General features: G+C 55.3%; 3 protein-coding genes across 4 annotated transcripts; all 3 read left to right on the top strand.

The window, feature by feature from the left end:
• The first annotated feature begins 1,092 nt into the window (after positions 1-1,092).
• Positions 1,093-4,609, top strand: HOXD12 (homeobox D12). The gene is made up of 2 exons (XM_036422126.2): positions 1,093-2,544; positions 2,703-4,609. Exons 1-2 carry the CDS (start codon positions 1,851-1,853, stop codon positions 2,939-2,941), a joined length of 933 nt encoding a protein of 310 aa, XP_036278019.1. The 5' UTR covers positions 1,093-1,850; the 3' UTR covers positions 2,942-4,609.
• A 3,019-nt stretch (positions 4,610-7,628) lies between these two features.
• Positions 7,629-21,210, top strand: HOXD11 (homeobox D11). 2 transcript variants are annotated; one of them, XR_004984902.2, is made up of 3 exons: positions 7,629-10,265; positions 11,062-11,517; positions 21,114-21,210. XR_004984902.2 is itself a non-coding variant. In XM_036421283.2 (2 exons), exons 1-2 carry the CDS (start codon positions 9,461-9,463, stop codon positions 11,295-11,297), a joined length of 1,041 nt encoding a protein of 346 aa, XP_036277176.1. In that variant the 5' UTR covers positions 7,629-9,460; the 3' UTR covers positions 11,298-11,802. The 2 variants fall into 2 exon arrangements, 1 of the variants encoding a protein (XP_036277176.1); XM_036421283.2 differs by lacking the exon at positions 21,114-21,210 and having other exon boundaries at positions 11,062-11,802.
• On the top strand, positions 18,089-22,095 carry HOXD10 (homeobox D10). Its single transcript, XM_036421282.2, has 2 exons — positions 18,089-19,777; positions 21,114-22,095. The coding sequence occupies exons 1-2, from the start codon at positions 18,823-18,825 to the stop codon at positions 21,389-21,391; spliced, it is 1,233 nt and encodes a 410-aa protein (XP_036277175.2). The 5' UTR covers positions 18,089-18,822; the 3' UTR covers positions 21,392-22,095.
• The last annotated feature ends 1,450 nt before the right edge of the window (positions 22,096-23,545 follow it).

The following is a 23,545-nucleotide window of genomic DNA, read 5'->3' as shown; positions in this document are numbered from 1 at the left end:
TCGCTCGCCATCTCCTGGGCAGTTGGTGGCATTGGCAGAGCTCGCCGTTTCACTCCAAGGCCAAATTTCCTTCCCCATTCTCCAGCTCACCCCAGCCTCCTGCCTCCTCCCCGCGCGCCGCCCTCCTCCCGGTACCCAGCTCCCAGCTCCGAGCACACAGCTTAGCCTGCCGGCCCTCGGAAATCATAAACTCAGGAGATGGGGCGGGGCGGCTGAGCCAAGGAGAAAAAAATAATCTAGTTGTTCTGGGTGTTTTTTTTTTTAATGTTTTTTTTTTTTTTTCTGTGTCTCACTTAGTTCTTTTCTATCTTTAGTTGGGGCAAGGGGGGCGCGCAAACCGCAGCTGTGAGGCTGCTAAGTGTTGGGGTACACTTGGAAATACGGGGATCCTTGCTCACTGGTATGGGAGGAGAGGAGTCCGTAGGAACCCCCTGGAGCGGGAGCTTTTGAGCCTGGGGAGGCTGTAGCTCCTCAAAAAATGAGAGCCTGGGCCCCCTAAGTCCCAAGGAACTGAGGTTGCAGCCTGTGTCCTCCCCCTCCCCCCTGGAAGGACAGAGATGGGAGCGCGTTTCAGTGTCTGAGCGCCTAAGGAAACCAACCGACAGTCTGAGGAGCCCCCGACTCGCCCACCCCCACCCCCACCCCCACCCCCCGCCCTGGAGCGGGAGGAAGAGGCCGGTTGCGTTCCCCAGAGCCGCCCAATTGGTCGCCATAACTCACACAATAAAGTCGCAGCGCGGTGGTCAGCGTGCCCTCCGGCGGCGCCTGTGTGGTCCGGGGCCGGGCTGGCGGGCTAACCAATTCCAGCTTGGCTCGGGGACCGCGAGGCGGCTGCAGGCCGGGCCGGGCTCCGGGCAGGGGCCGCTGGGGGTGCTAGGACCGGGGGCAGGAGAGGAGGACCCCCAGCCCTCTGGCCAGGCTGCACCCAGGGCTCCGGGCACAGGAGGCTGCCCCGCCCACCTCCGTGCTGGCGGGTCCCCGGAACCCGCCGGCCTCCCAGGCCCCCGGAGGCGCCGAGCGGAGGAAGGCTGCTCGCCCTCTCCCTCCGCGGGCCCCGCCACGCCTGGCCGGCGGTTCTGGCTCTTCTCTCCGTCCTGACCCGGCTGGGGGCCGCCGCAGAGGGGATAAACACCTTGGACTTCTGCTTGGCAGGATGCAGTCGCCAAGGTGACTCCTTGCGGTAAAAAAGGAATGTAGCCTTGGCCAATCGAGCTGCCCCGCCAGGGCCTCCTCCGATGCAGAGGGCTTGGCCATGAAGAAGCACCCAGGATTGGTGCGAAGCCTCCTTCCCGGGGCGCCAGAGTTGGGAGAGTTTGTGATGCCCTTCTCCTCCATCCTCAAAACTCTGGGACGGTGCCCGCAGCCTGGACCCAGACCTCGAGCAAGGTCTTCACTGCCAGGTCCCCGGTGAAGAGTTCTCTCCAGGGAGACCGGATGGGGAGGAACGGGTTGGGAGGAGCATTGCTTAGGCCCAGGGATAGAGCTGGTGGCCGCACAGGGACCACGGGATCTTCTGAGACAAGCCGGGAGTCGCCGGGTGCTGGAAAAGGCCTCAGCTGCAGCTTAAAGCTGGGAGAAGCAAAGCCTGGCCCAGGTAAGCGGAGGAGACGGGAGCGCAAAGCCAATCAAGACCAAGAAGGGTCCCAAGGGACACTCGGGCAAAGCACCCTCTGCTCCCCAATGCCCCCAGCTCCTTACACTTGGGCCTGGGAACTCCCGCAGGCTTCCCCTCCCCTCAGTGTGCCTGGGCTCTGCCTGGCAGCCTGGTCCTTCGCCATCAAATATTGCGGGTGTTATCACAATACCCCGAAGGGGGGGAACCCGGGTCGGGGGATGTAGGCGGTGCTGAAATGACCGGCTTTGAAGAACCTGCAGGCAAAGTTTCGTCCAATCGTCGGAGCCTTGTCCTCTTATTCCCGGTTGTAACTAAATACTGCTGCGAGCGCAGCCCAGGCCCTTTGTTGGAGATGTGCGAGCGCAGCAGTCTCTACAGAGCGGGCTATGTGGGCTCGCTCCTGAACCTGCAGTCCCCGGACTCCTTCTACTTCTCCAGCCTGCGGCCGAATGGAGGCCAGCTGGCCGCGCTGCCCCCCATCTCCTACCCGCGCGGCGCGCTGCCCTGGGCCACCGCGCCCGCCTCCTGCGCCCCCGCGCAGCCCGCTGGGGCCACGGCCTTCGGCGGCTTCTCGCAGCCCTACCTGGCCGGCTCCGGGCCGCTGGGCCTGCAGCCCCTGGGCGCCAAGGACCGGCCCGAAGAGCAGGCCAAGTTCTATACGCCCGACGCGGTCGCCGGGCCGGAGGAGCGCGGCCGAATGCGGCCGCCCTTTGCCCCCGAGCCCGGCCTGCCTCCCGCGGCCGCGGGTCTCAAATCGGCCAAGTACGACTACACGGGGGTGGGCCGTGCGGCGCCCGGCTCCGCGGCCCTGCTTGAGGGGACCCCCTGCGCCGCCGGCTTCAAGGACGACACCAAGGGCCCGCTCAACTTGAACATGACAGTGCAGGCAGCGGGCGTCGCATCTTGCCTGCGACCTTCGCTGCCCGACGGTAAACATTGGCCGGTCGGCCGTCCTCCCCGGGCCAGGACGGGCAGGAATGGGGAGGTGGGGTGCAGCAGGGGAGCGTGCGCAGGGGGAGGGAGCCTCCGGGGGCGGGCAGGCTGCAGGGGGCAGGCTGGGCTGACTAGGGTTCGGGCTGTGTTGCAGGCCTGCCGTGGGGGGCGGCCCCCGGGAGGGCCCGCAAGAAGCGGAAACCCTACACCAAGCAGCAGATCGCGGAGCTGGAGAACGAATTCCTCCTGAACGAATTCATCAACCGGCAGAAGCGCAAGGAGTTGTCCAACAGGCTGAACCTCAGCGACCAGCAGGTTAAAATCTGGTTCCAGAACCGTCGCATGAAGAAGAAGCGCGTGGTGCTTCGGGAGCAGGCGCTGGCGCTGTACTAGCCTGGGGCCTGGCCATGGCCGGGCCTTCCTTTCTGAGCTGAAGCCTGGCGCCGCGGAGGAAGAGCTGAGGCGGGGGCTTTTCCTTCTGCTCCTTCTCAGCTGGTCCTGGGTACTCTCCCGCTCCGCTGTCTGCAGCCCTGAAAGCCAGCAGGAGATTTGGAGACCTGGTCAGATTTGGAGACCTCCAGGCTCTCCCCTTTCCCGGAGGGGCTGTGGAAGTTGCAGCACAACCTTGGCCTTGAGGCTTCCCCAGTGGGGGGCTGGGCGCACCTGTCTTAGCTTTTGACTGCAGCGGTCAAACCTGGGCTCACTCCGTCTCCCTTTTACTCGGATTTCTGCTTTCACGTAGCTATTCTCCCTTCTCCCTCCTCCCTAATTCCTTCTACGTTTAGCTGGCGATGGACTTTAGGAAGGCCTGCGGGGCAGAGTGGAAAGGGCTGTGGGCATAACGGTGTCTCTTTGCAGCCAAAGTCCCTTGTGGGAGAGCCAGGAATCTTGATTTTGGGGAAAGGAAAGGGTGCCGCCACCACCACTCCCTCCTCTCTGCCCTGGATGGTTTGGGAGGACAAGAGTGCCCTAGATCTCCAGACTTGGGGAGGAAGGGGGCAGGAGTGTGGCCCCACAAACTCAGAGACACCTGGGAGTTCAGGCTGGATTGGCCCCTCCAGCTCCGAGGCATGGACTGGATATTCCCTTCCCTTCCCGTGAATGGGACAAGGGAGGCTGGGCTCCATGGAGAACTGCACCTCATGGCCAAGACTGGTAAACTTCCCCTGCTTCTCTCACCCCTCACACACGCCTAGGCCAAAGCCCTGCGCTTTGTAACTGGACCCCCAGAGGGGAGCTCTGATGAGGAGCTGCCAGTCTGCTTGGAGGCTGGGCTGCACTAAAAGGAGGGGGAGATGTCCAGGGGCAGGAGAATGGAGTGAGCAAGGGAGAGGGGCGTCCTACATTCCGAATGTAAACATGACTTTCCTGTCAAGGTGGGAAAAGGTGTCCATGTGTCTTTCTTCCTTAAATGACAGTAACGGGCCACTGTGAGGAGAAGCGAAAGCTCCTCCTTCCATCTATCAGTCGGGGCAGGCAAGGAAGGAGTTTCCTCAGATCCTGGGCCCCTCAAAGCAGCTCACCCCCCTCCGAATCCATGAGGGACCCAAACACCAAGCCCTTTCTGAGGCCATGTCTGGCCTCCCCGATGGAGTCTGAAAGGCTCTGGGCTTTGCGAGGCTTACTTTGTGGAGGCTGGGGTTCCAGGATGCCGAAGGGAGTTGTTCCGCATGTACTGGGGTATCCTGTCTTAACCTCATTGACCCCGCGGGCCCCCTAAACTCCTTTTACCGTCCCTGCTTCTTTGCCCTCTCCTTCTGTGGATGAGCGCCCCCAACTCCTAGCAAGATGCACAACAGCCTAAAAGCTTGAACACTCCTTCCCATGATTTATTTTCAGTGGAGGACCAGGCCCTGGATCTAGAGTGGGCACCTCACAAGGAGCCCCCGAGCCACAGCCGCACTGGCTTTAGTTGATATTTAGATGAATTGCATTTTCTCTGCTATCTAAGAGTTGTCATGCATGTTTTATTTTGTTTTGATTTTGTCAAAAACAATAGCTTGTATATATCAGGCACATAGACATGTTTGGAGCGGAAATAAATATCCAGGTCCCAGCCAAGTTGTCAAGGGACTGCTGTTGATTTATCAAAACGTTTCGGATTCCCTCCTAATGTTTTTCAGGCCATGAAATTTCAGAGCGGTTGCCGCTTCACTGTAGGTATTGACTTGATTGTTCATGAAATGTGAAAATGTCTTCTAAGTCAGTCAGGGAATGATGTACGAACAAAATGTGTGTGAAATGACCAAAGAGGGGGATTCGTGGACAGATTTGAGTGTGTCTCACACACTGAGCAAACCCTCAGCTTATTGCAGGCAGGGCTTCTGTATTTTGCCTAAATCCTCAAACTTGAAAGCTTGCTATTGTTGGGGGGGGGGGGGTTGGTTGGGAAGAGGCTACCAAGATATGAGGTTCCACATATTTCAATACAAACCTCTCACCCTGCCATGTTTTGGTCAGGCTTCTCTAGAAGAGGCTCTGCCCTGTGGCACCTTCGTCTTCAGCCCAGCGAACACCCTTGGGAAATGGGGCCTCTGCACTGCTAGGTTCCCCGAGCCTGTAGCTCAGCCAGGGAAAGCAAGGAAAGGCCTGCTGTGTTCACTGTCCTCTTACAGACCCCAGCTCCAGCGAGCTTGGAGACGGAAGGTAAAGGGTTTCTAGTTTTTAGCAAGTGGGACAATGAACAAAACTGCCTAATCTCCAATACTGACTATGTAATGGTTCCATTTCCCCTTTCCACAATCGAATTTGATGAGTACTTTAAAAATATTTGTGAAGCAGCTCCTTTAAAAAACACAAGGGAGGAAGAAGGAGCCAAGGGGCTGTGGAGGCCCTTTCTTTGGAAATGTTTCCCCATCTTGTGGGGTCAGGGAGGCACTGGTACCTGGAGCTGGTTCCCAAAACATCCAAACAAAAGAGGAGACCATACTCCCATACTCAGACCCCAGGTTCGGGCGCTGGGTAAAGGAACAGGAAGCCGGACTTAAACCGAAGACCTGAGACAGCATGCAGGAGGCCATTTCTTTCCAATATACATCATTAAAGCATCCTGTTCTTTCTCTTTAGCCCATAGGTAGGGTGGGAGGAGATATTCGTGGAGACCACTCCCCAAACAGACTGAAATTATCCTAACTGTAAGATCTTGTCTGTGGCGTATGGCTTGGGCGATGTTTTTCAAATCTATTCCCTTTACTGAGCTGCACAAACACAAAGGCGGCGGTGTGGCGGTGTCCTCTCTCCTGTAGTAGCCGTAGCTGAAATCCGGGCGGGGATTTGGAACCACGATGAAATTCATGAGGAACAAACGCCCAGGAGAAAGGATGCTGCAGTCTGAGGGCTCGACATTCCCTCGCACAAAGACAAATAGGTACTCGGAAATGCTGCAGTACAGGCAGGCCTCTTTACCAAGAAAATGGTTTTTAAACGAGAGGAAGAAAAAACAAACAAACCCCCAAAACTGCTTCTTCTGGCATTCAATGGACTGGGAACCCACGGGAGCCTACGGGACGCTTTTAAGGCCCGGGGCTCCCTCCCAGGAGGCGGGCTGGGGAAGCTTCCGGGAGGCAGGGGGGGTAGGGTGGAGGAGAAATCCAGAACTGTTGTAAATATTCATGTGTGTGCCTGGAAGGGGGTGCCCTTTCACCCCGCCTCTCCCAGCTGTATCCACCCACCTTAGTGGCGGTGGGGGTGAGGGTGGGGGTGCTGGGCGCCCGTCTGATCGTCCTTGGACTAAGGTGATCTCCCCACATTTTGTTGTTGTTGTTGTTGTTCTCCAGTCTCTTGACTTATGGAGCTCATTCCCAAGGCTCTGCAGGAAGGGACTGGCTCTGGGTGTTTTCCCCTCGTTTCTCCTCTTCTTTCGTTTCCTAAAAGAGCATAAATAATTAAAGTTTGGCAGGGAGGAAAAGCTTTCTTGCAGAACTGTAGTGGCAATAAATGAAATGACTCAGAATCCCTTCCCCAGGCAGCTTTTACGAGAGCTGCCAGACAGTGTCTGTTCACGTTCTCCAGATACCAGGGGCGCCCTGACAAAGTTAAGGTCAAGTTAGTGTCTTATCTTGGGTGGCTCCACATTACCGCAGAGCGTCCGGGCGCTGCTCGGAAAGCTGCCACTCGCGGAGCTGCGGGCTGTGCGGGGAGGGTGCGGGGCGCTCCCTGCGCCTCGAGTGGGGTCGAGCAGGGAAGGACGAGGCCACCGCACCGGGGTCTGCACGGTAGGTTCTCCAGCGAGCGGGACGCGCGGGTTGGGAGGTGCCGGTTTTCTTTGGGGTTGGGATAAAGATTGAGAAAGGGAGCTGGGGCCAAAGGACGAAGCGGGCTGGTCCCAGAACGAAAGCCCTGGCTTGGGTGTGGGTGGGGGCGGGGGTCGGGGCAAACGCGCGGAGGGGGCCTGCCGGCCCCTTTTCTCTTTCCACCCGCGAGCCGCCGCCGATGGCGAACCCTCCCCCGCCAGAGCGCGGCTCCAGCCCGAGCCGCCATCGCCATGTCGTTGAACTTGAATGGCTCGTCCTCCCCATTTCCCTCTTAGGCAGCCAGCAGGCTTCATGTGGGGGGCAGAGGGATGCCTGCACCCCACCCCATGCAGAGAGGAGAAGGCGCGAGAATTGTGTGTGCCCCCAGGCACAGACAGACCCGGCCCGGCCCGGGGCCCCGCCCGCGGTGGCCCAGGTCCTGAGCTGCCGCGGGGCTAGTGAGCGGTGTCCCGGGAGCCATTTTAGGAGAAGGATCCAGGGGCGTCAACAAGAGCCCAAAAGGAGGCTTAGGCCGGGGATGCGGGTGGGAAGGCGGATGGATAACTGTTCGGGCAGGCGGGCGGGCGGGCTGAGGAGAAGGGGCTGGAGCTGGGATCTGGGTAAAGGTGCCAGCTCTGAGGAGGTGCACAAAAGGATGGGCAGTTGGGGGGGGGGGGGTTGAAGACGGGGGAGGTTCCTTGTCTTCCAGTCGCCACGGACCAGTTTGTGCTGTGTTCATTCGGAGGAAAGCAGAGGTAGGAAGGTGGGGGCGGAGAGGGGTGGGTGGGAGGGAAAAGGGAAGGGAGGAGAGAAAGAGGAAGAGAGGGGACATTGGCCAGAAAATAGATAGGAGCTCGGATCACCCGCCTTTTCTCTCTGTGTGTCGGCACTGTGGGCAGAGCTCACTTCGGGGGCACCGCAGTGGCCGGAGCCAGGGAGGGAACCCCTGCACAGCCTGTGCCTGCCCTGAGTGGAGGGCTGAGCCCCAGGACTCAGTGTTTCTGACTGCTTGGGCAGAGGAATCCTGGGGAAAGGAGCAACTTCCCACCCTGGATTCTGGGATTTGGGTTTGGGGGAGCATCTTTCTGAGAGGCTGGTTTTACCTTTGGAAAGTGCTGGCCCTTCCGGAGGGAGGCGGGAGCCCAGGCCTTGCCTAGATCCCTTAGGCTAGGAAACAGGGAGGACGTGGCCACCAAGGAGAGCGAGGCCTTGGGGCAAGCGGATGGGAGGTCCTCAGAGCTGAGCCAAGCAAGGAGGCAAGAGCTGCTGAGAGACACCCCCCAAATCAACAGACTTGGGGAGAGGGGGGGCAGTGACTGTGTAGGCCCAAGGGCAGAAAGGAGACCAGGGGGAGATAATGGCAGATAAGCAGGCCTTGATGGGTTCCCACACAGGGCCTGGGCTGTCTGTGAGGCCGGCTGGTCCCACCTCCTGCCAGAAAGCAGAGAAGGGGAGAAGGGCAGAGGCCGGGTGGCTTGTCTCTGGTTGGGGGGGGAGCTGAAGGCCAGGCACCCTGAGAGAAGGACTCCAGGTCCTTTTGTTCATCAGACCCCCCAGCTTCTAGAGGGGCCATCAGGATGTCCCCCTTACTTTAACGCTGAAAGGGAAAAAGGCAGGGGCGACAGGGATCCAGATAGAGGCTGTGACACACATCTAGGGGAAAGGAGGAGAGAATATCAGGAGACGGAGCAGAGAGGAGGAGATAGAAAAGTAGGAGAAGGGGAAAGGAAGAAACAAGAGAAGGGAACAGAAATCAGGACCAGGAGAGCAAGAACTGAGAAGGCTGCAAGAGAGAAGATGAAAGAGAGACAGGAGCAGAGAGAGGAGAAAAGAGGGCGACAGGTCGGAGTAGGCACCGAGGCCCTAGCCCCGGTGAGCTCCTGGTAGGCTGTTTGGAGTGGGTTTTTCCGAGGCTGGCACTTGGGCTCCCGAGGTCAGGAGTGAAGAGAGCCAAGTTCCTCCGCAGCGAAAGCGCTTGGCAGAGAAATATGTAAATCAGACTCCTTGCGCCTGAGAGCTGCGCAATCACGCCCCTTGAAGGAGAAGCAACAAGCTCCTCGCTGGCACGCTGGCTGGGGTGGTGGCGTCGCGGGGGAGGGATCGGCTGCTGGGAGGGGTGTGGAGAGTGGGAACCTCACACCCTCACACCTAGTCCCCAGTGCCCCGGGCCCGGGGCTCCCCCCTCTGCTCTCCGCTCCTTTCCCTTCCCCCTTCCTCCCCCTTCCTCCTCCTCCCTCCTCCTCCCCGCCAGCCTCGGTCCGCGTACTTAAGCGGCGCGGGCGGGCGGCCCGGGCGGGCGGTGGCAGATGCACCCGGCAGTGGCAGCCACCGGCGGCGCACAGGTGACCGGCCCGCGGAGCCGCCTAGCCTAGCCGGGGGCGCCCAAGGAGATCTGGCTGGAGAGGGAGGTCGATCCGCCCCCCAACGCGCGTGCCTCGGCGCCAGGAGCCGTCCCGGGGCGTGTTGGCGAGCGCTGATATAGATATAAGGACATTTCTCTCTCCATGGCGTCACGTGACATAATTACCACCAGAATCAATCAAGATGAATTGCACGTCAGCGCCCGGTGGGGATTTTTGCTTAGTTGATCCTGGCCCGAGCCTCTTGTGCAATCCATGGCTCAGGTTGGCGGCGCGGGGAGCGGCCCGGGGCTGGCCGGCGCGCACGCCGCCGCGGAGCCATGAACGACTTTGACGAGTGCGGCCCGAGCGCAGCAGCCAGCATGTACCTGCCCGGCTGCGCCTACTACGTGGCCCCGTCGGACTTCGCCAGCAAGCCGTCGTTCCTGTCGCAGCCGTCGTCCTGCCAGATGGCTTTCCCGTACTCCTCCAACCTGGCGCCGCACGTCCAGCCCGTGCGCGAGGTGGCCTTCCGCGACTACGGCCTGGAGCGCGCCAAGTGGCCGTACCGCGGCGGCGGCGGCGGCGGCGGGGGCTCGGGAGCCGGCGGCGGGGGCGGCCCCGGCGGGGGCGGCGGCGGCGGCGCGGGGGGCTACGCGCCCTACTACGCGGCGGCGGCGGCGGCGGCGGCGGCAGCGGCGGCGGCCGAGGAGGCGGCCATGCAGCGCGAGCTGCTCCCGCCCGCGGGCCGCCGGCCGGACGTGCTCTTCAAGGCGCCCGAGCCGGTGTGCGCCGCGCCGGGGCCGCCGCACGGCCCCGCGGGCCCCGCTCCCAACTTCTACAGCGCCGTGGGCCGCAACGGCATCCTGCCGCAGGGCTTCGACCAGTTCTACGAGGCCGCGCCCGGGCCCCCGTTCTCCGGGCCGCAGCCCCCGCCGCCGCCGCCCGCGCCCCCGCAGCCCGAGGGCGCCGCCGCCGCGGACAAGGGCGACCCCAAGGCGGGGGCCGGCGGCGGCGGCGGGGGCAGCCCCTGCGCCAAGGCGACCCCCGCCGCCTCGGAGCCCAAGGGGGCGGCGGAAGGCAGCGGCGGGGGTGACGGCGAGGGACCCCCGGGGGAGGCGGGGGCCGAGAAGAGCGGCGGCACAGGTAGGCGCGGGGCGCGGGGCGGGGGGGGGGGGGACGCGGGGGCCTCCCTCTGCTTGCGCCGTTTTATGTGCTACTTTATAAGCGTTCGAAGAGGTTTATACATCCTATAAGATTTCCCGGGCCGTTGTAAAGCGTGTTTACGATAGGAAACCAATTTAGGTGGGCTTAAGGTGGACTTGGAGGAGCACATTAATCGCCACGGAGAGCTTTGCCCACAGTTTGGGGTGTGTCTGTGCTGGAGACCGCGGAGGGAGGCGCGAAGGAGGGAAGATCCCAGGCCCATGTGTTAGTGTGGACACTCGCGCCTCCTGCGCTAAGGTGCTGGCGGAGGTGCTGGTGGAGGGGCTGGCGGCGGGTGGGGGTGCTGGTCCTTGGACTGGACTTTCTCCAAGTCTCTGGCCCGAGCGCGCTGCTGGCCGGGTCCAAGCAGATGCCCGGCGCGCTCGTGTCTCTCTCCCTTCCTTCGGGCTTCGGGCTCCAGCGCAGAGCCTGCCCGGAGCCCTGCTCCCCCACCTGGGTGCCAGGCTGTGTGTGTGTGTGTGTGTGTGTGTGTGTGTGTGTGTGTGTGTGTGTGAGGGTGTGTCAGGGTGTGAACACACGTCCTCGCCCCGCACTCTCTCCTGTGCCCGCCCATATATCATCCCCCCCGCGACGAAGGCAGGGCCTTTCAACAGCCGCAGGGGACGTCCCCAGCAGGGCCCAGGCCTGGCCCTGGCCAAGGCCTGGGCGGGAGGATGGGTGGGCGGAGGTTGGCAGGCGGCGGCCTCTCTCACCCCTCGGTCTCTTTGCCTTGCAGCAGCCCCCCAGCGGTCCCGGAAAAAGCGCTGTCCCTACACCAAGTACCAGATCCGCGAACTGGAACGCGAGTTTTTCTTTAACGTGTACATAAACAAAGAGAAAAGACTCCAGCTCTCTCGGATGCTCAACCTCACTGACCGGCAAGTCAAAATCTGGTTCCAGAATCGCAGGATGAAGGAAAAGAAACTGAACAGAGACCGTCTGCAGTATTTCACTGGAAACCCCTTGTTTTGAGAGCTCCAGGAAGCACCCCTCTGCCCCAAGCCCCACGCACTCACCCTCCTCCCCACCAGCCTGCTTTCGGTAGGCCCAATGTCCTTGGGTTTAATGACGCCTCTTCTCTGTGGAACTCCACCATTCCTTCCCGCGGTCAACTCGGGACCTCCCAGCGACCACTGCTGCCTGCGGACGAGGCCGGGGACTTGGCCGAATGGATCCTAATATGGGGAAAATGGTAATGCAAACGTCCCTTTACAATTTTACCGCCAGTGTGCTGTTGTTTACCCTCTCTCTCCCTCCAGGTCCCAGGGCGGACGCTGTGGGATCTGTAGAGAGTTAGGCCTGGGCTGCCAAGGCACTTGTTTTTGTTCTGAGTTTAAGGGACCCTGTCCTTCCCCCTCGGTGAACGCAGATTATTTAAACTCTGGGAAATGTACGTTTGGTTTGTCGGATCAAGGCACGAGTCACTGTCTTTTGTGTGAATAAATGGTTTCTAGTAAAACGGAGGTTACAGCTTCAATACACTGTATGGAATTTCCTCTTTGAATAATTTTAGTGTCTGGTTAGGATGTTTTAGTGGCCGAAATCTTCTCCCCCGCCCACCGTGCAACTGAAATTCAAGTGAAATGCTTTTTAATTCAGTTAAAGTGAGAGTTGTCCTCTCCCCTGCCCCCCACTGGTACTGGGCATTGGTTTTTAAAAGCACTTTAGGGATGACTTTCTGAATTGAGGATGTGACCCTGGTGCTGACTTCTCCAGAGGATGAGCTGGGGCGGCAGGAACGGAAGTAGCAACCCTCCCTCCGCCTTAGTCTAGTGAACTTGGAATTTGGGAGGAGGCGAGGGGGGGGGGACAAACGAAACAAAAAAACATTTTTTAAAAACTGGTTAGAAAACCCAAAGTCACTCTTAACAAAGTGTCAAGGAGACAAGGTCCCTTAAAAGAAGAAACCAATATCAGAGCACTTGGGGGGGGGGGTTGCAGAAAGGAAATTATAAGTGGGCAGAGGGGGCAGAGAGGTCTCAAGGCGCTTGCTGGTGTCACATCGGGTTTGGAACAGGGAAGATAAGCCGCTTCGTCTTCCTAAAATAGGGCCCAGGGCTGCAGATCCAGCTTTGTCCACATTTATCGCTTCAAGTTAAAGAATGTGTGTTGGGGGGTGGGTGGGTCGTACTGCACTTTATGTGGCAGGACCAGGCCAAGCTGTTTACAAAACCTTGAACTGTCTAGACAACACCATAAAAGCCAAAGTTCTAAACAGCTTAATTGGGTTATATTATACACCTTCTGGTGGGCCCAAAAGAGATTTCCGCAATGTGCAATAAACTGGAGGAGTGAGAAAAGCTTCTCTTTCTCTGAAAAGGAGTAAAGTGAATCTTGTGACTTTTAACCTCTCATAAGCCCAAAGTAAAAAAAAAAAAAAAAAAAAAAAAAAAAATCCATAAGATATACTGCACCACATGCCTCTTCGGAGGAAGCACGCATTTCCAAATGCAAAAATATTTTTAATTGCCAAAGCTTTAGGGGGCAAGGAAAAACATAAGTGCATAAGTGTACGCCTTTGAACTTCCAAAATGTCAAGGTCATCACCTTTAACCTTTCTGAATAATTAGGCGCCTTAAGGTTCTTCTGTGATATTCATCCGCCACCCACTCTCACACACATGCTCACACATCCAGATCCCCACACACATTTATGACCACACAGAATCATATGGAGGCTCACCATAAATCTAAGCAAATTCCCAATTTCAGGATCAATAATCTTAATTTCCCTTCAAGCATTTGTGTAATTCAATAGCAACTGACTTAAAACACACACACACACACACACACACACACACACACAACACTAGTTAGATTAAAAGGTCTACTAGCATGTTTTTAATACAGCTACAAAATGGTGGGGGGTTTAAGGGGAGTCATAGATAGCTGTCCCCTTTGCTCTAATAATGAACCTCCGTTTTAAATGCAGGCATTTGAAAAAGGAAGTTTTATTTAGACTTACACCTTCGTTATGTATTTTAAAAATTGTCGCCTTGTCAAATAAATTATTGCACTTTCTATGACATGGAACAAAAGAAAATATATTGTTTTCAAAAGCGTCCTACAATCTTTGGTGAAAGATGCAATAGAAACAAAGTCTACAGTTGAGTAATTTCGTTTGGAAAGGGATTCCTTTGTTTGGAATTATGGGCGTGCGTTAAAATGTCAGTGCCCTAGTAGTATTAGTATGATCGTTCCAGGAGCTTAAAACTGGTTTATTTCTTTCTCTCTCCATCTATCTTTTTTTTCTTTTTTTTTTCTTTCTTTTTTTTTTTTTTTATTGCGGCTAAATGTAGCAAGCTTGTATGTCCACCACCTTAGGCAAGAAATAGCATTTTCCATTTGTATGGCCTTGGAGAGCCACACGGGGGCGTGCTCACGTTCCAGAAGCCGCGGTTGGCGGAGGGGCCGCGGTACCCTGTCTGTCCATTACTGGATTCTAATAGGCAATCTCAGCCCCGTTAGAAACAGAAGGCCGCTAAGGCATTCGTTTGCTATTTGTTTGTCCTGAGCAGCTATGCGATGTTGGCAGTTGTATAAAGACAGAGAAAAGGGAACCGCCCCTATTTCTGAAAATAGCGATCTCTTTAAAGATAAAGATGTCGCAAGGAGCACCCTGTTATAACCGGTGGAGTTTAGTTGAGATTTTGAAAAGACTGATATGTGCATTTCGAAATAGGTCATGCCACTGCGTGTTAATTAAATCAGGGGGAATCAATATTCCTGTTAGTCTGCGTGCAGAGAGCAATATGAGGATAGGACCACCCCTTCCCCAAAACCGTATCCGTCTTGAGCGCTCTTCGACCCCCTGAGATTAAAAGGCTTTGTTTAAGACAGATGGGGCGTCAGCAAGGTAGCTGAGTGTGGTCCCAGGAAAAAAAGGGGACTAAGGAGGGAGGTCGTTCTGGGCAAGGAAAGTCCCCCTGTCCCCCAGGTAGAGCATAGCTTCAGGGTCTATGGGGTAGCAAGCGGGAAGCACAAGCCGGACTGTGAGTTGGGGCGCCGGCTAGCTGATGCGGCTTCGGGAAGCGGCAGACTGTCCTGGTTAACATTTATACTCCTAGGCGGCAGGGAATGGGTAGTGCATTGGAAGCAAACGGGCTTTGCATTTGACAGACTCCTGGTCACCCTTCCAAGCCGCCTGCAGGCCTTGAGGACAGAATTTGATTTTCCTGTCTCCTGTTGTTCTCCACCACCCACCCCACCCCCTTTGTAAAGCCCCTGACGTTGGGGAGGGTCTGTGTTACCAGCCTTGGGCCTAAAGGGTGGTTCCAAAGGAGAGTTCTCTAGGACGTGGGTTTCTAAGGATGGGTATAACTGTCCCTTCTTCCTCGAAGTTCATTGTGAAGCTCATGAAACCCCGGAATGAGTGCAGGCTCCGCTGTCTCTGTCTCCTCCCTCCAGACCCTGGACCAAAGGCCCTGGGTCCACCCCTGGGAGCCGGCTTCAGTGGCTCCAGGGTGGCTGGGGCACCACAGCACCCTGAGAGGCGCCAGCCAGAGGCATGGGTGTTCCCTGCGGACACCCGGGCTCCAGCCTGTCAGACTGTGGGTCCAGCTTAGATATTTTGAAGTGATATTTCCCAGGGCCTCTCCTGGGGCCTCAGTTCACTTGGGGTGAGAACTCTCCTCCCCAAATGTCATTGTGTTCTTCTTTAAGTGACTGGGGAGGGGGGGTGCATATGGCTTTGTGGAAGGGCGGCCTGGGCCTTGGCCAGCAGCCTTCCTTAAGATCACGGATGCTCATCGGTTTGCAATTCCTTCCCTCCTGGTAACTCCCAGGACGGACTTGGAAAAGGCCAGGGGATTGGATCAGGATTTCTGAGGGCTGTGGACCTGACCTCTGCTGATCCATCAGGGTTATGGGGCTCCTGGAGGTTGGTCATGTGTCTTGAGAGTCTCTGGGGTCTCAGATCTTGAAGTGGAGGGGAAATGCGCTAAATAAGGAATCTTTTGTGTCTGCAAGGGAGAGGTGTGCCCTGGCCCAGGCCCTTTTACCTGTTTTCGTAGACCCCCTCATCCGGTTGGTGGTGGCTTCCCCAGTCTCCCCATTTGCTCCCCTGATTTCTGTTCACATTGGTTGGGAGGTGCACAGCACAGCCCCAAGAGGCGCCTTGAGGAAGCAGCCATTTAAATTTGTCTCCATCCACTCTGTACCCCTAAGGGTGGCCCAGCCCTGAGGCCACACAGGGCCCAAACTTCAGGGCAAACCTAGAGGCCCCCAAGGTCACTCAGGCCCAAGGCTCCTGCTCTTCTTCCCAGGGACAAGAAAGCACAGATGCAAACCAGTTTTTGATTGCAAATGCTAATTTCTTGACAAAGCGACCCTTTTAATTTTCCTCCGGAAAGAACTGTGCCAGGGAGAAGGATGTTTTGGTAGAAACGTGGATATTCATCTCCTTTATGGTACAATATTGATTTATTATTAATGGTAACTGCTCCCACTGATCTAAAGATGATCGAGAACAGTGGCAATGCGGCTATATTAAATAGTCGTAAGCAAAATAAAGGCTGGCCTTGAAAGCCACTGCCTTTTCCTTCCATTCGCTTCATCTCAGCCTTAGGGTCTTAGACAAACTTTCCATCCTCCTCTGCCCGGATGGTTCTCTCTTATTAAAACTATTTTTACTTGATTTTTATGATAAAATCTCTTTGAAATATTGGCAGTTCTCCGGCCTCCAGGAGCTGGTCTGAAGGCAGAAATTTGAAAAATAATAAAATCAAATTTTGTGGTCATTCAAAATTATATCTGATACACTTTTTTCATTTCTGTGCATGAAATAGATTCATTCAAAACCAAATCCAATGTGGGGGTGACTTTGAACTCCAAGCCACCGGGAGCTGAAACAGAAAGGCTCTCAAATCGGAAGGCAGATTCTGCCTGCCCTGGTAGGCTGCGCTCCATGAGGAATCGCTGTTCTTTAGCTTGGCTGTTTTTTTCGTGTGTAAACAAATATTATGAAAGGGCATTTTATTCCCAGTTGGATTGAACAGTCTTGCCTTCTGCGTGGGATAGGGAGAATTGGACAACCCAGTTCCTGGAGGAGAGGGAAAGGGACGGTGTTGGAGCGCCAGGCTGGCGTCAGGGCGCCTGCCGAGAGTGCGTGCAGCGGGCATTTTGTCCAGCCCTGGGCACGTTTTGCCGTGGCTGGGATGATAACCTCCGCCTTTGAAGAAAGCAATTTTCAGTGTGCTGATCAGTGGCTGTTCGCTGGGAATAGGACCTTAGCAGACTAGAGCAAAAAGTTGGTGTTTTGTTTTTTTTTCTGCCTTCCTCATCCTCTTCCCTCTCCCCGCCTCCCCATGCTTAAAATCAGACAACCCTGTGAAAATGTAATGTAATGTTTAACCCTGCGGCTTCCCTGGCAGGGCATCCTGAAGTCCGAGCAGTAAGAGGCTCCAGGCTTTTAACCTGACAATGATGTTGTATTTGAACAGCTGCTTAAAGGTTTGAAAGGTCTGTCTCATTGCCACCGCAGAGTTTTTTAAAAGGGGTTATTGTTTGGGTGAGGGCAATTCGAGGGGACAGGCGAAGCCGTCCCAAGGCCGAAAATAATGTCCAACCCCTGTTTTCCCACCAGGCCAGGGGCCGTTCCTTTTGGGGAGGGGCTGACAGAGCGTTTGTTGGAAAAGGTTTCTGGGGAAGGAGCAAGTGGGCGAGTGGGTCCCCCCAGAATGCTGACGTGCTTTATTTAGCATCAGGCTCCAAAGAACTGTTCTGCTGAGGTGGAAACCCAAATTGCCCACAAGTTCAGTCTCTGGGCCTGAACTCCAAGGCCAGCCCCTGACAGGGCGATGCGGGGAGAAGCAAGCACGGATGTCTGGAGAGAGAACTGGGTCGCCATCAGAGCTAGGGGCCCTTTTCTTCTCTCGGATGCAGTGAAGGGGATCCGGAAGCCAGAGGACAGCCCCAGCGACCTGGGCTGGCCAGGGCAAGCCTTTGGGAAGAAATCAAGGTTAAAGCTCCCTGCTACTGCCGGAGGCCGAAGCTCCCATAGCGTTGCTCACCCGCCTACAGCTAGAGAAGGAGAGAGGAAGTCTCGGGAGAAGTTTCTCATAAAACTCTGAGTTTCCATGGCGGTGATGGTGGTGCTCTTTAATGAGTTCAACCACATGCCCAGACCAAATCCTCTTTATAGAACTTTACCTCACAAAGGAAACAGGGGACGGAGGTCCTTACCCACCTCCCCTTCTCTCCCTCCTCTTACCCAAACAGAACCGTGTCAGATAATTTGAGGAGTTGTCCAAAATTACAAAACTCGACTTCTGACAAAAGTATAGCTTTTAATATTTGACAATTTGTGTTAAAACAAAAATTGACCTTCTTGGTTGGTACTGAAGGGGAAAAATCAATAGTATAATTTTCAATAATTCATAAAGCGAACGCCATTATGCTAAATCCCAACTATTAATCTTATCCTTTACAAAGTCTCGATTGATTTGTTAATAAAATATCTTCCCGTGTGTGGCAACAGCGGGTATAACTCTTTAAAAACCTTCAGAAGCAAGAAAATTACCAAGTAGCCCAAGAATGTAGATGAGAATTTTATTGATCGCCCTTATTCTTCTTAATATGTATTAATAAATTCCACAACCTTTTGTACCTTGCACTTGTCAAAAACCAATGCTTTTACAAAAATCCATAAAAGGAAAACATTTTTCTTTGCAGAAGAACCAAATGACACCTTTGCATCTCTCTCTCTCTCTCTCCTGTTTGGCCCAGTCAGTTTTCTAAAACTTCTAAGAGTCTGAGGGCGAGAGTTTTCCTCTTTCTTTGAAAAAAAATATTTCCTTTCTTCCTCTTTGCCCTCTATTATCAGGGTGTGTGGGGAGGGAAACAGCGGTTTAGTTCTCCCGATGGGAACGTTTTTGCGGATAACAGAACTGCGGCGAGGGATTGTCTTCGGTTTGAAAGCTCCCAGCGCCAGCCCTAAAGGTCGGGGTGTGGTTCTTCGGAAAGCACACGGCTCGGCGGAGGAACCTGGAGCCGGGGCGGGCAGGCCGAAGGAGAGAGAGGGCAGCGCTGGGGCGAGCGCTCCTCAGCCTCAGGGGCCGGCCGGCTACGTGGCCTCTTGCCTCTGCGCCCCCGGGATACCTTGGCCGCGTCTTTGCGCGGGAGATCTCTTCCGTGGACTCCTAGGGTGGAATGTCGCAGGCCCCAGGGAAGCGACTCACCTTCCCAGGCTGCCCGGGACACAATTACCCAGCCTGGACCCCCACCCCCGCCCGGCCCCGGCCCCGGCCCGCGCGGGAGCGTTCTGCCTGGGTGTGTGCGTGGAATGCTTCTGTGTGCAGGCGCCACGGCGCTCCGGCTTCCCTGCCCGCGCGTGTCCTCCCGAGGCCCGTCCGGCGGAGCCTTTCCTTCCGCCTTCGTGGCCCAGAGGCCCGAGTGGGGGACGGCAAGGGGCGGGCGGGCCGGCCGCGGCGGGGAGGCCGGCGGGCGGCGGGGAGCGCGGGCCGGCGTCTCCGGCGCGCACTATCTCGGGCGCAGAGTAGATGTCGCTGTTGTCCGCGCTTACGCGGCCGGCCGGCCTGGCTCTGGAACACGTGACCTGCGAGGAGGCTGCGGCTCAAGGCCATTTTCAAATCTCATTGGCTTGGTTGTCATGTGGTCGGCAGAGGCATCCACAATTACACGGGGAATGTTTTCCTAGAGATGTCAGCCTACAAAGGACACAATCTCTCTTCTTCAAATTCCTCCCCAAAATGTCCTTTCCCAACAGCTCTCCTGCTGCTAATACTTTTTTAGTAGATTCCTTGATCAGTGCCTGCAGGAGTGACAGTTTTTATTCGAGCAGCGCCAGCATGTACATGCCACCACCTAGCGCAGACATGGGGACCTATGGAATGCAAACCTGTGGACTGCTCCCGTCTCTGGCCAAAAGAGAAGTGAACCACCAAAATATGGGTATGAATGTGCATCCTTATATACCTCAAGTAGACAGTTGGACAGACCCGAACAGATCCTGTCGAATAGAGCAACCTGTTACACAGCAAGTCCCCGCTTGCTCCTTCACCACCAACATTAAGGAAGAATCCAACTGCTGCATGTATTCCGATAAGCGCAACAAACTCATTTCTGCCGAGGTCCCTTCGTACCAGAGGCTGGTCCCCGAGTCCTGTCCCGTTGAGAACCCCGAGGTTCCTGTCCCTGGATATTTTAGACTGAGTCAGACCTACGCCACCGGGAAAACCCAAGAGTACAATAACAGCCCCGAAGGCAGCTCCACAGTCATGCTCCAGCTCAACCCTCGCGGCGCGGCCAAGCCACAGCTTTCGGCCGCCCAGCTGCAGATGGAAAAGAAGATGAACGAGCCTGCAAGCGGCCAGGAGCCCAGCAAAGTCTCCCAGGTGGAGAGCCCGGACGCCAAGGGCGGCCTTCCGGAAGAAAGGAGCTGCTTGGCCGAGGTCTCCGTGTCCAGCCCCGAAGTGCAGGAGAAGGAGAGCAAAGGTCGGTATGAGCAGGGTTGCTACCCCAGCGGGGCGCGCAGCCCGGGAACCCGGCAAAGAGGGAGCACCTGGGTGCCGGGGCGCAGGGCCCTGGCTGCTCAGGCGGGGCCGATGGGCCGGTGCGGCTCCTCCCAGCTTTTAGAGGGGGCTTTCTCCATCCCCAGATCACCCCCGCTTCTCCCCCGCTGCCCTGGCCCTCCTGGCTAGTCCTGGCCCCACGCTGATGGCGTCTGGCCAGAGGAAGGGCTTGCTGGGTTTATTTTTCCTGAGCTAGATCTGAAATGCAACAAAAGAGTGCAAATGACCTGCAGCTCATAAACACAGCCCCAGACCCTGCCTTCTCCTGCTCAGATCTGCAGCCCCAACTTTGACCCAGTTATGATTTCAAGGTGGTCCAAGACACCGTGTTCGCGTTTAAGTGTGTGCACCCCGCATCCTGCGAGCTTGGGGGCGGCCAGGAGAACGAGATGGCTTGGTTGCTTGGCGCTTGAGCGGGGAAACAAGGGCTCTCTGCCTCTGCGGGGCTAGGTAACCTTGGCTTTGTCTGGGGAAAGTGCCTCGAGCTTTGCAATTCATTTGCAAAGGGGGCAAAGGGGGAAGGGAGGAGAATAGCCTGCTTGGCCAACCCGGCAGAGCCAGCCTTAGGGCTGGGCCAGGGCAAAGAGCCAGGGACTCGGGGTTTTTTGGAGAAGGAACCCTGCCCCTGAGCCTCTCTTCCAGTGCCTAAAGGTGGGCCACGTTAAGGAGCTACATTTCTGGGCAATGCTTTTGTGTGGGGGTGAGAAGGCATGAGCATCCAGGAAATTCTGAGTGCCCAGGCAGGGTGGAGAAGGTGTAGTCAGTTATGTTTTAAAGGAAAATGGGACCTGGCTGCGTGGCCCCCCACCTGCCTAGGGAAAGTGGGGGAGAAGTGGCAGACGGAGACCTGAGGCAGCAGTGGGGTTTGGAGCCTTGTCCAGCCTGTGGCTTGCTTCTTCCACTCCAGCCCTGTTAGGAGCTGACCGCTTAGCATGTTGCTGGGGAGACCCCAAAAGTTTACTATTGTACTAATGTTCGGTGCAGGTCAGAAAGCTGAGAGAGGACCCTGACACAGAAGGCCAGGTCCCCGCCCATCCTATCATTTGGGGCATTTAAAGTAATCTGGTATCATTTACTAATCCCTTCCAAGGCCCACCTCGTGTGTGTAATGTTTAATACCAGCATTTCCCAAAGCGACCTGGCTGCCTGCAGGGTCATGGCCAAGGGTACATTTGAACAGACTGAGAGACAAAAAAAAGAAAAAAAAGAAAAAAAATCTTGATTTTTCCCCCCCCTTCTTCTCCCTTTAATTTTGTTAGAGGAAATCAAGTCTGATACTCCAACCAGCAATTGGCTCACTGCAAAGAGTGGCAGAAAGAAGAGGTGCCCTTACACTAAGCACCAAACGCTGGAATTGGAAAAAGAGTTCTTGTTCAATATGTACCTCACCCGCGAGCGCCGCCTAGAGATCAGTAAGAGCGTTAACCTCACCGACAGGCAGGTCAAGATTTGGTTTCAAAACCGCCGAATGAAACTCAAGAAGATGAGCCGAGAGAACCGGATCCGAGAACTGACCGCCAACCTCACCTTCTCTTAGGTCCCCGGCCGGGCCCGTGGGAGGCCAGGATCAGAGAGGGGGGCCCCCAATTCCGGGGCCCAGTGCTGGAAGACCGGGAAGGCGGAAACAAAAACCTTCTTTGCTCTTTGTTTTTTGTTTTGTTTTCCTGCTAGAATGTGACTTTGGGGTTATTCTGTTCGTGCTGCAAGTGATCTGTAATCCCCATGAGTATATATATACATATATATATATATATAAAACTAGCACGTGTAATGTATTATTTTGTTCATCGTAATGCAGGGTAACTGTTAATGCGCATTTTCATTTGGGTCTTAACTTATTGGAACTGTAGAGTATTGATCAATCCATCCATTCATCTATTCAGCAATGTGACTTTTTCATGTTTTTCCTAACACAAAAGGTCTGTGTGTGGTTAGTCCATGAGCCCATGGCGTTTTGAATACATCAGTACTTAAAAGTACTTAAATTACATATATATTTAAAAAAAAAGATTAAGAAAATCCACAAGCTTTGGGGGCGGGGAGGGGGACTAAAAAGCACATTACAATGTATCCTTTCACAAATGAATTTAGCAATTGTCCTTGGTGAGATGGAATATTGATGACTTATGCCTTGTAGCCTATCCCTTGTGGTGCATCTGTGGTTTGGTAGAATATAACAGCAACCTGTCCATTCTGTGCATGTTCTGGTCGCATGTATAATGCAATAAATTCTGGAAACAAGTTCGCTCCCTCTGCTTTCTAAAATGAAAATGTGTTACAGTGGAAATGAAAGCCTCTGATGGGATTATCTTCCTGATAATCTTCTTGTTTGGGGAAATTTGGGGGGGTTGAGAGGAGGAAAGGGATGTAGAGAGAAGCTGGAGGAGGCCTAGGGTCCTGAAATTTGGCAGTGTGGGTATAAGGGGGAGGTGGAGTGTTATTTCCATAGTTGGGAAGAAGGGAAGTCTTTTGTTCCTAGCCCCTCATTAATTGAATTGAATTCTCAGTTTCCCTCTAGCTGGAGCCTGGTAAGTAAGCTTGTGCCCAAGCTGCTTTTTCCTCAACGTTCCCCGCTTATGTGTCTTTCTCTTTGGTTTTGGTTGTGTTACTTTTAATGCTTTCAGTGGGTCTTGGCAATTTCTGGCTGGCGTGCCATCATCAGGGGCTGGGTTGAAACCAGTCTTGCCCGCCTGGAAGCCATTGCATCGGATCCAGTTCTGCCCCCCATTCCCTCATGCTCACCCCCATCCCAAGCACAAGACAGCCAGGCCACAGTGAAGCAGAGGATGGGTGAGTTTTCCCATCCACTTTGTCCTAGTTTCCTTGTGGAAGGATTTTATGCTCAGTCATTATCTTTTAGAGGTCCACATGAAATTGTTTTAAAGGCAGAAATCCCCCCCCCATTCTCCCTCTATTTAATTACAAAATGCTAGTTGGAACCACTTTATCTGGGAGGCAAGAAAATGTACAAAGGGTGACTGAAAGAGAATCTGCAAATGAACATGACTTCCCATGAAGTCCAATGTTCCAGCTGCCGCCATGGTTTGAAAACCCCCAGCTTTCACTAGTATACATACTGGAGGATCCGTAGCCTAAGAGAGCCCGGACTTCATCTATTCCTGCCAGGGAGAAGGAAAGAGAGGCCTTGGGGAGAATTGCTGACAGAGAATCCGTTACTCCAGGTTGTGCTCCAGTTTCAAAGGGTCTCCCAACAGCTTCAAGCAGCTCCACAAAAACATGTTCTTTTCATCCCTGCCAGTTTTCCCCCCTAAAAAACAACTTTTGGGGGGGGGGCCTCTAAGCGTTAGAGCCCTCACTCAGGGAGTCTGGCAGACTCTGTATTTATTCAGAGTTTTAAACTTCCTTCTCAAAACCAAGAACCTTCCCCGTTCTAAGACAGAACCCTTTCAAGGGAGCTATTTGAGAGCGAGTGGGTCTGAGTGAATGCCAGGTTAGGAACACTGGAATCAATTTGCCCCAGACCTCCATTGGTTGGGCAGGAGGAGGGGAATTTTACCTTTTCCGTTTCCCCTCACGATGTGGGGAGCACCATAGTTGTTGACAGGGGGCCATGTCTGGGAGGAAAACCGTGCTGCAGGCAAAGGCAGCTCCTCGGAACAAAATCAGAAAGCCATTGGCAAAGACAATCAGGCCCTGAGCCATTTACCCGCTTCCTTTCCGGGGCTCCAGG

Source organism: Pipistrellus kuhlii, unplaced genomic scaffold (assembly GCF_014108245.1).
Source record: "Pipistrellus kuhlii isolate mPipKuh1 unplaced genomic scaffold, mPipKuh1.p scaffold_m20_p_7, whole genome shotgun sequence".
Lineage (NCBI taxonomy): Eukaryota > Metazoa > Chordata > Mammalia > Chiroptera > Vespertilionidae > Pipistrellus > Pipistrellus kuhlii.
This window is presented reverse-complemented; position numbering and strand designations above follow the sequence as displayed.